This window comes from Drosophila suzukii, chromosome Y, assembly GCF_043229965.1.
Source record: "Drosophila suzukii chromosome Y, CBGP_Dsuzu_IsoJpt1.0, whole genome shotgun sequence".
Taxonomy (NCBI): domain Eukaryota; kingdom Metazoa; phylum Arthropoda; class Insecta; order Diptera; family Drosophilidae; genus Drosophila; species Drosophila suzukii.
In genome coordinates this window covers 1,698,296-1,713,137 of record NC_092085.1, presented here as the reverse complement: position 1 = coordinate 1,713,137, position 14,842 = coordinate 1,698,296, and the positions used below count along the sequence as shown (strand labels likewise).

At 53.3% G+C, this 14,842-nt stretch overlaps 1 protein-coding gene across 3 annotated transcripts; it reads left to right on the top strand.

Moving 5' to 3' along the window:
- Positions 1-540: 540 nt before the first annotated feature.
- Positions 541-2,146, top strand: LOC139353531 (uncharacterized). Of its 3 annotated transcripts, none has more exons than XR_011604842.1 (5): positions 541-1,069; positions 1,124-1,350; positions 1,412-1,469; positions 1,532-1,853; positions 2,005-2,146. XR_011604842.1 is itself a non-coding variant. In XM_070997895.1 (4 exons), the coding sequence occupies exons 2-4, from the start codon at positions 1,278-1,280 to the stop codon at positions 1,761-1,763; spliced, it is 363 nt and encodes a 120-aa protein (XP_070853996.1). In that variant the 5' UTR covers positions 541-1,069; positions 1,124-1,277; the 3' UTR covers positions 1,764-1,965. The 3 variants fall into 3 exon arrangements, 1 of the variants encoding a protein (XP_070853996.1); XR_011604841.1 differs by having other exon boundaries at positions 542-1,069; positions 1,532-1,857; positions 2,005-2,145; XM_070997895.1 differs by lacking the exon at positions 2,005-2,146 and having other exon boundaries at positions 1,532-1,965.
- Positions 2,147-14,842: the final 12,696 nt, after the last annotated feature.

Below are 14,842 nucleotides of genomic sequence, written 5' to 3'. Positions count from 1 at the left end.
CTACTACTCTGGACTTGGGGAGATGGAACTGACCATCGCCGGTGGGCTTCCGACCTACTTGTCTTGCGCTTTCTCCAAAAATCCGATTTTCCCGGCTCCGCCTAGCCGTTCGTCAACTGGACTAGCTATCACCCGTGGTGATAGCCGCCAGTTAAGGACATCGGCTGGTTTGGCTCCTGTTGGCTTTTCTTTCCCGCCCTTTTTTTCTATTTTAAGTCGAGGCAACCGTGCAGCGCGTAGGGTTGCTACGGGTCACGATTACGCAATTAAGTTTACAACCGACATAAAATTAGAAATCAAGGACGGGGAGAAAAGCCCAGGAACCCAACATCCTAACAAAAAACATTTCAAATACATAAATAACAAAATACAAGCTTTAAAACTACTCTATCACAGAAATTATCACAGATTGTCTTCAGTGCATCCCGTGATGCAAATCTTGATTTGCCCCAAGATGCCATCACCGGTTCACTGGTAAGCCTGTGACCAGGAGCGAATCGTCGGCAATGTCGACGTGCCTCCCGTTCTACTTCCAACTTCCCTACTCAGCTGACTTCCCCGTCACCACTCCCTAGCAATTGCAATCTATGTTGCAAGCCATAGGTCGTGATGGCGGGGACGTCAGGGTCATAAATGGGCGAGACGTCGTCGCCTCGACAATTTATTTTGTTTAATTGGGCGCCAATATGTTACGAACTGCTTTTTTTCGGTGGCAGTGCCGCTAGCTCAGTCGTCTTCAGGGCAAAGTACCCCTAATGCCACAGCTCGCAACATAAGTATCGATAACTTCGCGGTCTCACCTTACTAATCTATCGGCCATCACTAAGGGCAAAAACGTAAACAAAGCAAAAATTACAGTTATTGTCGGGAAAATGGATTACATTTGGTGGCTATCGATGTCCTAGCCAAGCGCTCCCGCCCATCCATGGATGCCCTCAAGATGCTGCAGGGCACCACCCATTCGCAGTCGGCAGGAGCCCCCTCCTCGCGACTGCGGCTACGGTTCCATCTCCCCCACTGGGAAAGCTTATTCACACATAGTGGGTATTACAAAGGTTTAATAAATATGGTAAGTACAATCGTTCATATACATTCTCCTCTTAATAGATTTATCCTTCCTCAGCCTCTAAGACCGAAACCTGGCCGCCGTCTCGGATATTTACGCGGTCAAAGCAGAGGATTTGTTTTGCTGGGAAAGGGTACAGGCGCCGCGGGAATTATGCTCTACCAGCCATGTATTGGTAGAGCTCGCATGGAAACGCGGGCCTCAAGGGAACATGCGCGATGCGCGTGTGTATGGTCACCTAATCCTGAGGAGCTCCAAGGGAAAAGAAGGGACAGGCCAAAAAGGTACGTAACTGCACTGTAAACTATACCATTTAACTAATGCTCGCGACATTTTTAATTTTAGGCAAACAACGAGGACAAATAAGGCTCTCGGGTCTAACTCCGGATAAACTCACAAACAGGTAAGTAGATATCACTATATATAATCGAGGTACACGTGTATTTAATTTCTCTTAATTTTCAGCCACTGTCGGGCCGGCCTGGAGGCGATGATTGCCCGGGCTGATGACTTCCCGTCGGAGGCCAGCAGCGATACGGGAAAACGGCGCTCTCCGGTGAGTGGTGCACGGGCAGTCCGAGATTCGGCTGCCAGACAAAATGGCGATACTTCTCAGCGCCGCAATGCGAGCGCTGGAAGTTCCCGAGAGGAGGAGGAGGACGCGGTACGACGGAACGGACTCACCGGGAAGTGTTGACGTCGTCGGCGTCGATTGTAGAAGGCTTTCCTGGTTGGTCGCTGGCACGGGTCGAACGGACACCGGTTGATGGTCAGCCAAGTCGGGCTGGTAGGTATGTCGAAGTATGGCGATGTCAATAGAGTCCAAATAAATTCTTCCGGGGCCCTTTGTATTGGGACCCCGGCTGCAATTTATAAATGATAAATATTAAATCCCGAACTACTATAGAACTTTCACATAACTCACTATTTAATTTAAGGCACAAAGAAAATTTATACTAGCACTCCTAGCTGCATCTGCCTTGATTGCTGGACAGTATGGCCGCGACTATCACGCTCTGCTGATCATCGCCCCCCGCCATATTACATGGCCTCTCTCGACATTGGGTCATTGGATACATGGGCCATTTGAAGTAATCCCAGAGCGAACCGGTATTAATCTTCAAATGGCCAGATCGCCCGCCAGACTCATCCCGCTGCTGCAGCTATCGCCCTATCGACCTAAACTATCGATAACGTCGCTCCCACTCGACTCCAATTGCAACATCAACCAAAGATTTCGAGGGGCGCTGCCCGGAGTTTCAGCAGAAGGATGAAATAATTGGTAGCTTTGGAGATACGATGGGATTCAACACGGCACTGATACCACCCTGCAGTTCGATCGGCGCCTAACGCGGGGCCCACGCATGACGGGAAGTATTGCAGATGTGATCGCGATGCTCGTTTGTTTTGTCCTTCTTTCAGGTCACAACCGGATGTCTTTGGCGTGATACACTCCCAGACTGCGGCCTTGGAGATCTTTCAGCAGGTATGCATTGCTGCCGACGGATTTGACCACCCTGGCTTTAAGGAACTTGCGAGCAAACTTGGCGTTAAAAGATTTGCTGAAATCACTCAGCACGAAGTTGCGGCGGAAGACTTCTTGGCCTGGCTTGGCGAGCAGAGTACGGGCTCGCTTATCGTAGCGCTGCCGGCTCGTCTGGTATGCACCCTCCAGTTGCTTCTGCACCTTGGCGTGGATAACCCGAAGCTTGTCCTTGGTCTGCATTCCGGCCATTTCATGGTCGACCAGAGACCTGAGTCGTCTGGCTAGTTTGTAGCTGGAACCGTTGAGGAACATGTGATGGCCGAATACAGTGAAGAACGGCGCTTCCCCTGTGGCTGAGTGGACAGTGTTTCGGATGGCCACCTCAATCTCCGGCAAATGTGCATCCCATTCCCGGTGATCTTCGTCCAAGAAGCTGCGAATTGCGGCCAAGACGTTTCGGTTTACCCTCTCCGCGGCATTGCTCTGTGGTGAGTATACGGGAGTCCTCATGTGGTATACACCGAAGCCATCGATCATCTCCTCAAACGCCTTGGATACGAACTGTTTGCCGTTGTCCGAATGTATCGTCTCAGGCACCCCGAACTTGTAAAATACCTCGTTTACCAGGAAATTTACAACGTTCGACGCCGTCGCCTCCTTCATCGCCTTTAAGAAGGTGTACTTCGAGAAGTGGTCCACCACGATAAATATCCAGGCGTGTCCACTCTTGGACCTCGGATACTTGTCCAGGAAGTCGATGTACAGTTTCTGGAATGGCCTCTCCGTCTCTACCCTTCTTCCGATTCCGACCTGCATCCGGAAGTTTGGCGCTTTGGATTCCTTGCACACCTCGCAACTCCGGACGTATTCCCGTACCTGGATGGTCATCCCTGGCCAATAGAACTGGCGTCGCAGGATCTCTAAGGTCTTCGTCATCCAACCATGGCCAGCCTTGGGGTCCGAATGAGCACGCTCTACCAAGCTGTGCGTCAGGCTTTGCGGGATCCACAGCTTCCATTCGGATCCTTCCAATTCCTCGTCCATTTTGGGGTTACTCATGCGCTTGAAGATGAGTCCGCCATCCACCTTGAGGTCCGGTAAGTGCTCCCTGTTGGACTCCACGTCTTGCACTAATTCCTTATAGTCCTCCGCAGCAAATTCGGTCGTCTCGAATCCCAGTAACTCTATCTATCCGGACTTCCTCGATGATGCGGGATAGGGTGTCGGCGACTACGTTCTCGCTGCCTTTGCGATGTTCGATGCTGAAATCGTAGCCCTGCAGCTGGAGAGACCACCTTGCGAGTCGTCCGGAAAGATCCTTCATTGTCATCAACCACTTAAGGCTGGCGTGATCGGTAATGCATGTGAAGGGCATCCCTTCCACATACGGTCTGAACTTCCGAATAGCTAGGATGGCCGCCAGACATTCCTTTTCCGTGACCGAGTAGTTAACCTGGTGTTTGTTCATCTTGGCCGAGAAGAACGCGATGGGCTGCTCGTCTCCGTCCTGGTTCCGCTGAAACAATACCGCGCCGACGCCAACGTGGGATGCGTCGCACTGGATGAAGAAATGCTTCTTGAAATCCGCATGAACCAGGATCGGCGCGCTCGTCAAGGCCAACTTCAGGTCATCCACTGCCTGGGTGGCGCTGGGACTTAGGGAAAACTTCGTGTTTCCAGCCTTCTTCAAGGACTCGGAGAGTGGTGCGGCTAGCGTAGCGAAGTTCTTGACGAACCGTCGATACCATCCCGCTGTGCCGAGGAAGGCACGTACTTCCTTCATGGATTTCGGGTAAGGCATCTTCTGGATTGCCGTAACACGTCCAGGATCCATCTGCAGCCGTCCACCTCCGACTATAAACCCTAGGTAAGTCAAAGATTTGAAGCAAAACTTCGACTTATTTAACCCTATGGTCAATCCGGCTGATTTCAGACTGTGGGCTACCCGACGCAAGTATTTCAGGTGCGTCTGAAAGTCTGGAGCCAGGATTAGCAGGTCGTCCAAGTAGACGAAGACGTTGGATCTGAGCTCCGCTGGTATCCGCTCCGATCCATGAGTCGCACCAAGCGTTGTGCCGCGTTGCACAGTCCGAACGGCATCATTCGGAATTGGTACAACGGCCTGCCTGGAACCGTGAACGCAGTGTACTCCTTGCTCTTCTCATCCAGTTCGATCTGCCAAAACGCAAACTTCAGGTCAACGCTGGAGATGTAATGCGTCTGGTCTATTCTGGAGAGGATTCCTTCTATACTGGGCAGAGGGTATGCATCTTTGATAGTCAAGGCGTTCAACTTCCGGGCATCCAGGCAGAACCGGTCTTTCCCTGGCTTCGGATACGGACGATCCTTAAAGACCCGAGCTCCTTCCATCAGCTCGATGGAATGCCTCTCCATGCTGGTGACTCCGAGGCCGTCCCTCTCAAAGGTAAGGAACTCCTCCTTGACTTTGCCTAACGCCAGCTTTTCCTCCGCAGAAAGGCTCCAGGATTCGGGTTCCTCCCTTACCTCGTCCTCATCTTCCTGGTCGGCATAGTGCTCCATCTGGCTGGCATGGATTTCCTCCGCTGCCTTGACGCCTCTCGTCGCCGGCTTCCCCACGACGGCTGGAGCTAGTCCGAAGGCTCGCCAGAAGTCGACTCCGAAGTACGCCGTTTGTTCCAGGTATGGGCACAGGTAGAACGTGACCGGCTTACTTACGCCTTTGTACCTCACAGGCAGCTCCAAGCGTCCGATGATGGATCGATCTTCGCCAGAAGCCGTACGGACTACCGAAAAATACTTTTGGACGGTAACTCCCAGCGCTTCCACGAGCTCTCGACAGCCTTTGCCCAGCACACTTACGCTGGCGCCTGTATCCAAGAAGCCGGTGAGCTGCTTGCCCAAGGTCTCCACGTCGGCGAAGGGTCGAGGATCAGCGGAATCAATGCGCTTAACGGCCGCCACCACCTCTCGTCGTCTGGATCTCCTCATCCTGAAGCGCTCCCTTGCCTTCTGGACTCTCCGTGACACTAGACGCATGCCGCTCAGCTGATGCTCCGCAAAGATCCGGTTCCGTGCCTCCATATAACGGCGAAGCCTCTCATCCTCCGGCAGGTATCTTAACAAGTACTTATGACTATCAGATGGACTATGTATATTCTTGTTTTCGTCTTCTTTCTTCGGAACTACTTCGCGGGTTTCCAACCTGGGCGAGTCCCTCCCGCTTTCGGACTGCCCAGCCGACCGTTTTCCGCGCAATCGGGACATTTTGGAGAAATCACGCCCAGCTTGCCGCACCGGAAACAAAATCTCCTCCACTCCGTGGCTTCGCAATCTTGGAATCCGTGCTCCGCAGCCCCGCAATTCCAGCAACCTGGCCTAAATGGATTTCGGACTCGCCCACGTAGCTCGTCCACCTCCAGGTGTCGCTGCTCGTCGACTTCATCCTGTACGTGCGCCTGGCTGACCCGTATCTTGTTCTGCTGCAGGTAAGCAGCACGCCCTCGACGAAACTCCTCTCCACTTCGACGCACTCTTCCCGAAGTTCGTCCACGGTGAGTACGTCCATCGTGTAAACATATCTAGCGATGCCATCCCTCAAGCCCTTTTTCACCACCTTAACCAACTGCCGCTCTGGCATTGGTTTTTTCAGGCGTGAGGCGAGTTGCTGCATGGAATGGATGTAGTCATTCGCGCTCTCTCCCGGCTGTTGCTCACGTTGAAGAAGCTCGTGCATCCTTTCGTGTTCCGTCTGGTGGCCACGGAACCGATCCATCAGAGCCCTGCGCAGCTGGGCCCAAGTGTCCACTCTGGACTGGCGTACATGCACCCAGTACCACTCCTTCGCTCTGCCCGATAAGAGAACATGGAAGTTGCGCAGAACTTCACTCCACGGACATTGATGCTGCCGCTGCAGGAACTCCAGACGGAACACGAAGTCGTCCACGGAATGGCCATCGTCTTCGCCGCCGAATGAGAGGTTCCATCGGTCCATTCGGATGTAGCGGTTTCCGTTGCCGGCTCCCGCGTTGGCGTATAACCGCGGCTCGTCCCGAAAATCCGCCGTCCTTCGGTCCTCGATGCGCCATGGCCGTGCGTGGCGATCGCTCCTGCCTGTCCGATGATACTCGGGTTCCTGGCTCAGGCTGCTGTCGATCCCTGGAGAGTCATCTACCGGCAGTCGAGGTCGCTGCCTTGGCGGCAATTCCGGCGGCCTTCGGTCGCATCCTCCTGTATCCTGCCGCTGCGAAAATCCCGCTGGGCCATTTGCGCCGCCTTCTGGACACGACGGTGTGGGCACCATCGACACTTGGCGACTCGCGCCCTCCTGAAGCGGCTGCGGTTTGCTCTCGGCTGGCCTCAGGACGTCGTTCAACAACTTCATCATGTCGATGAATCCGTTCCTGATTTCTTCCCGCAACGCCTGGCTCACTCCTACCTCTTGTGACGCGCGATAGGTTTGGGCAGCCTGTGCCAGAGCTGCGTTCATCGCCGACTCCGCCGCTGTATCCCGTTCCGTGTTCAGCTTTAGTGGTGCCGTCTGCTCCGGAACCAGAAGTCGATCCTGCGCCTCGACGATTGCCTTGAAGTCCAGGACCCTGAGCGACCGATGGTGCACCAGATCCGCCGGTTGATCCCGAATCCGATCCACCGCACTACCGCCTACCGGCGTTCTGGGTAAACCCCCAGCCAGCGATATCCGCGGCAACCCAGCAGCACCCTCTACGTCCGTGGACCAGACATCGTCCTTGTCGTCGCCGGGAGGACCCATCGATCTGAGCTGGTGGCCGTGCCTATCCCTGACGTCCTTACCCTCGGACATGCTTCCCAAGAATTTTGAAATTAATACTTAAGACACGAACTACTAATACGATAATAAATATGATAAATAAATAAATAAATAAGACAACAAATAAATACAATAATAAATAATATAATAAATACGAAAATAACTAATAGCAAAAATAATAAAATAAACAAATCTTCCTCACTTTCCAACTCCTTTCCAAATCTCCTATTTTCTTGTATTATTTTTTTTCTTCCTACTACTCTGGACTTGGGGAGATGGAACTGACCATCGCCGGTGGGCTTCCGACCTACTTGTCTTGCGCTTTCTCCAAAAATCCGATTTTCCCGGCTCCGCCTAGCCGTTCGTCAACTGGACTAGCTATCACCCGTGGTGATAGCCGCCAGTTAAGGACATCGGCTGGTTTGGCTCCTGTTGGCTTTTCTTTCCCGCCCTTTTTTTCTATTTTAAGTCGAGGCAACCGTGCAGCGCGTAGGGTTGCTACGGGTCACGATTACGCAATTAAGTTTACAACCGACATAAAATTAGAAATCAAGGACGGGGAGAAAAGCCCAGGAACCCAACATCCTAACAAAAAACATTTCAAATACATAAATAACAAAATACAAGCTTTAAAACTACTCTATCACAGAAATTATCACAGATTGTCTTCAGTGCACCCCGTGATGCAAATCTTGATTTGCCCCAAGATGCCATCACCGGTTCACTGGTAAGACTGTGACCAGGAGCGAATCGTCGGCAATGTCGACGTGCCTCCCGTTCTACTTCCAACTTCCCTACTCAGCTGACTTCCCCGTCACCACTCCCTAGCAATTGCAATCTATGTTGCAAGCCATAGGTCGTGATGGCGGGGACGTCAGGGTCATAAATGGGCGAGACGTCGTCGCCTCGACAATTTATTTTGTTTAATTGGGCGCCAATATGTTACGAACTGCTTTTTTTCGGTGGCAGTGCCGCTAGCTCAGTCGTCTTCAGGGCAAAGTACCCCTAATGCCACAGCTCGCAACATAAGTATCGATAACTTCGCGGTCTCACCTTACTAATCTATCGGCCATCACTAAGGGCAAAAACGTAAACAAAGCAAAAATTACAGTTATTGTCGGGAAAATGGATTACATTTGGTGGCTATCGATGTCCTAGCCAAGCGCTCCCGCCCATCCATGGATGCCCTCAAGATGCTGCAGGGCACCACCCATTCGCAGTCGGCAGGAGCCCCCTCCTCGCGACTGCGGCTACGGTTCCATCTCCCCCACTGGGAAAGCTTATTCACACATAGTGGGTATTACAAAGGTTTAATAAATATGGTAAGTACAATCGTTCATATACATTCTCCTCTTAATAGATTTATCCTTCCTCAGCCTCTAAGACCGAAACCTGGCCGCCGTCTCGGATATTTACGCGGTCAAAGCAGAGGATTTGTTTTGCTGGGAAAGGGTACAGGCGCCGCGGGAATTATGCTCTACCAGCCATGTATTGGTAGAGCTCGCATGGAAACGCGGGCCTCAAGGGAACATGCGCGATGCGCGTGTGTATGGTCACCTAATCCTGAGGAGCTCCAAGGGAAAAGAAGGGACAGGCCAAAAAGGTACGTAACTGCACTGTAAACTATACCATTTAACTAATGCTCGCGACCTTTTTAATTTTAGGCAAACAACGAGGACAAATAAGGCTCTCGGGTCTAACTCCGGATAAACTCACAAACAGTTAAGTAGATATCACTATATATAATCGAGGTACACGTGTATTTAATTTCTCTTAATTTTCAGCCACTGTCGGGCCGGCCTGGAGGCGATGATTGCCCGGGCTGATGACTTCCCGTCGGAGGCCAGCAGCGATACGGGAAAACGGCGCTCTCCAGTGAGTGGTACACGGGCAGTCCGAGATTCGGCTGCCAGACAAAATGGCGATACTTCTCAGCGCCGCAATGCGAGCGCTGGAAGTTCCCGAGAGGAGGAGGAGGACGCGGTACGACGGAACGGACTCACCGGGAAGTGTTGATGTCGTCGGCGTCGATTGTAGAAGGCTTTCCTGGTTGGTCGCTGGCACGGGTCGAACGGACACCGGTTGATGGTCAGCCAAGTCGGGCTGGTAGGTATGTCGAAGTATGGCGATGTCAGTAGAGTCCAAATAAATTCTTCCGGGGCCCTTTGTATTGGGACCCCGGCTGCTATTTATAAATGATAAATATTAAATCCCGAACTACTATAGAACTTTCACATAACTCACTATTTAATTTAAGGCACAAAGAAAATTTATACTAGCACTCCTAGCTGCATCTGCCTTGATTGCTGGACAGTATGGCCGCGACTATCACGCTCTGCTGATCATCGCCCCCCGCCATATTACATGGCCTCTCTCGACATTGGGTCATTGGATACATGGGCCATTTGAAGTAATCCCAGAGCGAACCGGGATTAATCTTCAAATGGCCAGATCGCCCGCCAGACTCATCCCGCTGCTGCAGCTATCGCCCTATCGACCTAAACTATCGATAACGTCGCTCCCACTCGACTCCAATTGCAACATCAACCAAAGATTTCGAGGGGCGCTGCCCGGAGTTTCAGCAGAACGATGAAATAATTGGTAGCTTTGGAGATACGATGGGATTCAACACGGCACTAATACCATCCTGCAGTTCGATCGGCGCCTAACGCGGGGCCCACGCATTACGGGAAGTATTGCAGATGTGATCGCGATGCTCGTATACTTTGCTTGTCCTTTTTTTTCAGGTCACAAACGGATGTCTTTGGCATGATATACCTTGGAGGTCCTCCAGCAAGTATGCATTGCTGCCGACGGATTTGACCACCCTGGCTTTAAGGAACTTTCGAGCAAACTTGGCGTTGAAAGATTTGCTAAAATCACTAAGCACGAAGTTGCGGCGGAAGACTTCTTGTCCTGGCTTGGCGAGCAGAGTACGGGCTCGCTTATCGTAGCGCTGCGGGCTCGTCTGGTATGCACCCTCCAGTTGCTTCTGCACCTTGTCGTGGATTACCCGAAGCTTGTCCTTGGTCTGCATTCCGGCCATTTCATGATCGACCAGAGACCTGAGTCGTCTGGCTAGTTTGTAGCTGGAACCGTTGAGGAACATGTGATGGCCGAAAACGGTGAAGAACGGCGCTTCCCCTGTGGCTGAGTGGACAGGGTTTCGGATGGCCACCTCAATCTCCGGCAGATGTGCATCCCATTCCCGGTGATCTTCGTCCAAGAAGCTGCGAATCGCGGCCAAGACGTTCCGGTTTACCCTCTCCGCGGCATTGCTCTGTGGTGAGTATACGGGAGTCCTCATGTGCTGTATTCCGAAGCCATCGATCATCTCCTCAAACGCCTTGGATACGAACTGTTTGCCGTTGTCCGAATGTATCGTCTCAGGCACCCCGAACTTGTAAAATACCTCGTTTACCAGGAAATTTACAACGTTCGACGCCGTCGCCTCCTTCATCGCCTTTAAGAAGGTGTACTTCGAGAAGTGGTCCACCACGATAAATATCCAGGCGTGTCCACTCTTGGACCTCGGATACTTGTCCAGGAAGTCGATGTACAGTTTCTGGAATGGCCTCTCCGTCTCTACCCTTCTTCCGATTCCGACCTGCATCCGGAAGTTTGGCGCTTTGGATTCCTTGCACACCTCGCAACTCCGGACGTATTCCCGTACCTGGATGGTCATCCCTGGCCAATAGAACTGGCGTCGCAGGATCTCTAAGGTCTTCGTCATCCAACCATGGCCAGCCTTGGGGTCCGAATGAGCACGCTCTACCAAGCTGTGCGTCAGGCTTTGCGGGATCCACAGCTTCCATTCGGATCCTTCCAATTCCTCGTCCATTTTGGGGTTACTCATGCGCTTGAAGATGAGTCCGCCATCCACCTTGAGGTCCGGTAAGTGCTCCCTGTTGGACTCCACGTCTTGCACTAATTCCTTATAGTCCTCCGCAGCAAATTCGGTCGTCTCGAATCCCAGTAACTCTATCTATCCGGACTTCCTCGATGATGCGGGATAGGGTGTCGGCGACTACGTTCTCGCTGCCTTTGCGATGTTCGATGCTGAAATCGTAGCCCTGCAGCTGGAGAGACCACCTTGCGAGTCGTCCGGAAAGATCCTTCATTGTCATCAACCACTTAAGGCTGGCGTGATCGGTAATGCATGTGAAGGGCATCCCTTCCACATACGGTCTGAACTTCCGAATAGCTAGGATGGCCGCCAGACATTCCTTTTCCGTGACCGAGTAGTTAACCTGGTGTTTGTTCATCTTGGCCGAGAAGAACGCGATGGGCTGCTCGTCTCCGTCCTGGTTCCGCTGAAACAATACCGCGCCGACGCCAACGTGGGATGCGTCGCACTGGATGAAGAAATGCTTCTTGAAATCCGCATGAACCAGGACCGGCGCGCTCGTCAAGGCCAACTTCAGGTCATCCACTGCCTGGGTGGCGCTGGGACTTAGGGAAAACTTCGTGTTTCCAGCCTTCTTCAAGGACTCGGAGAGTGGTGCGGCTAGCGTAGCGAAGTTCTTGACGAACCGTCGATACCATCCCGCTGTGCCGAGGAAGGCACGTACTTCCTTCATGGATTTCGGGTAAGGCATCTTCTGGATTGCCGTAACACGTCCAGGATCCATCTGCAGCCGTCCACCTCCGACTGTAAACCCTAGGTAAGTCAAAGATTTGAAGCAAAACTTCGACTTATTTATCCCTATGGTCAATCCGGCTGATTTCAGACTGTGGGCTACCCGACGCAAGTATTTCAGGTGCGTCTGAAAGTCTGGAGCCAGGATTAGCAGGTCGTCCAAGTAGACGAAGACGTTGGATCTGAGCTCCGCTGGTATCCGCTCCGATCCATGAGTCGCACCAAGCGTTGTGCCGCGTTGCACAGTCCGAACGGCATCATTCGGAATTGGTACAACGGCCTGCCTGGAACCGTGAACGCAGTGTACTCCTTGCTCTTCTCATCCAGTTCGATCTGCCAAAACGCAAACTTCAGGTCAACGCTGGAGATGTAATGCGTCTGGTCTATTCTGGAGAGGATTCCTTCTATACTGGGCAGAGGGTATGCATCTTTGATAGTCAAGGCGTTCAACTTCCGGGCATCCAGGCAGAACCGGTCTTTCCCTGGCTTCGGATACGGACGATCCTTAAAGACCCGAGCTCCTTCCATCAGCTCGATGGAATGCCTCTCCATGCTGGTGACTCCGAGGCCGTCCCTCTCAAAGGTAAGGAACTCCTCCTTGACTTTGCCTAACGCCAGCTTTTCCTCCGCAGAAAGGCTCCAGGATTCGGGTTCCTCCCTTACCTCGTCCTCATCTTCCTGGTCGGCATAGTGCTCCATCTGGCTGGCATGGATTTCCTCCGCTGCCTTGACGCCTCTCGTCGCCGGCTTCCCCACGACGGCTGGAGCTAGTCCGAAGGCTCGCCAGAAGTCGACTCCGAAGTACGCCGTTTGTTCCAGGTATGGGCACAGGTAGAACGTGACCGGCTTACTTACGCCTTTGTACCTCACAGGCAGCTCCAAGCGTCCGATGATGGATCGATCTTCGCCAGAAGCCGTACGGACTACCGAAAAATACTTTTGGACGGTAACTCCCAGCGCTTCCACGAGCTCTCGACAGCCTTTGCCCAGCACACTTACGCTGGCGCCTGTATCCAAGAAGCCGGTGAGCTGCTTGCCCAAGGTCTCCACGTCGGCGAAGGGTCGAGGATCAGCGGAATCAATGCGCTTAACGGCCGCCACCACCTCTCGTCGTCTGGATCTCCTCATCCTGAAGCGCTCCCTTGCCTTCTGGACTCTCCGTGACACTAGACGCATGCCGCTCAGCTGATGCTCCGCAAAGATCCGGTTCCGTGCCTCCATATAACGGCGAAGCCTCTCATCCTCCGGCAGGTATCTTAACAAGTACTTATGACTATCAGATGGACTATGTATATTCTTGTTTTCGTCTTCTTTCTTCGGAACTACTTCGCGGGTTTCCAACCTGGGCGAGTCCCTCCCGCTTTCGGACTGCCCAGCCGACCGTTTTCCGCGCAATCGGGACATTTTGGAGAAATCACGCCCAGCTTGCCGCACCGGAAACAAAATCTCCTCCACTCCGTGGCTTCGCAATCTTGGAATCCGTGCTCCGCAGCCCCGCAATTCCAGCAACCTGGCCTAAATGGATTTCGGACTCGCCCACGTAGCTCGTCCACCTCCAGGTGTCGCTGCTCGTCGACTTCATCCTGTACGTGCGCCTGGCTGACCCGTATCTTGTTCTGCTGCAGGTAAGCAGCACGCCCTCGACGAAACTCCTCTCCACTTCGACGCACTCTTCCCGAAGTTCGTCCACGGTGAGTACGTCCATCGTGTAAACATATCTAGCGATGCCATCCCTCAAGCCCTTTTTCACCACCTTAACCAACTGCCGCTCTGGCATTGGTTTTTTCAGGCGTGAGGCGAGTTGCTGCATGGAATGGATGTAGTCATTCGCGCTCTCTCCCGGCTGTTGCTCACGTTGAAGAAGCTCGTGCATCCTTTCGTGTTCCGTCTGGTGGCCACGGAACCGATCCATCAGAGCCCTGCGCAGCTGGGCCCAAGTGTCCACTCTGGACTGGCGTACATGCACCCAGTACCACTCCTTCGCTCTGCCCGATAAGAGAACATGGAAGTTGCGCAGAACTTCACTCCACGGACATTGATGCTGCCGCTGCAGGAACTCCAGACGGAACACGAAGTCGTCCACGGAATGGCCATCGTCTTCGCCGCCGAATGAGAGGTTCCATCGGTCCATTCGGATGTAGCGGTTTCCGTTGCCGGCTCCCGCGTTGGCGTATAACCGCGGCTCGTCCCGAAAATCCGCCGTCCTTCGGTCCTCGATGCGCCATGGCCGTGCGTGGCGATCGCTCCTGCCTGTCCGATGATACTCGGGTTCCTGGCTCAGGCTGCTGTCGATCCCTGGAGAGTCATCTACCGGCAGTCGAGGTCGCTGCCTTGGCGGCAATTCCGGCGGCCTTCGGTCGCATCCTCCTGTATCCTGCCGCTGCGAAAATCCCGCTGGGCCATTTGCGCCGCCTTCTGGACACGACGGTGTGGGCACCATCGACACTTGGCGACTCGCGCCCTCCTGAAGCGGCTGCGGTTTGCTCTCGGCTGGCCTCAGGACGTCGTTCAACAACTTCATCATGTCGATGAATCCGTTCCTGATTTCTTCCCGCAACGCCTGGCTCACTCCTACCTCTTGTGACGCGCGATAGGTTTGGGCAGCCTGTGCCAGAGCTGCGTTCATCGCCGACTCCGCCGCTGTATCCCGTTCCGTGTTCAGCTTTAGTGGTGCCGTCTGCTCCGGAACCAGAAGTCGATCCTGCGCCTCGACGATTGCCTTGAAGTCCAGGACCCTGAGCGACCGATGGTGCTCCAGATCCGCCGGTTGATCCCGAATCCGATCCACCGCACTACCGCCTACCGGCGTTCTGGGTAAACCCCCAGCCAGCGATATCCGCGGCAACCCAGCAGCACCCTCTACGTCCGTGGACCAGACATCGT

Coding starts and splice junctions, on each gene's coding strand:
- LOC139353531 (XM_070997895.1), top strand. CDS start 1,278: ATGCGCGATGCGCGTGTGTATGGTCACCTAATCCTGAGGAGCTCCAAG. Junction 1,351..1,411: donor AGAAGGGACAGGCCAAAAAG/GTACGTAACTGC, acceptor TTTTAATTTTAG/GCAAACAACGAGGACAAATA. Junction 1,470..1,531: donor CCGGATAAACTCACAAACAG/GTAAGTAGATAT, acceptor CTTAATTTTCAG/CCACTGTCGGGCCGGCCTGG.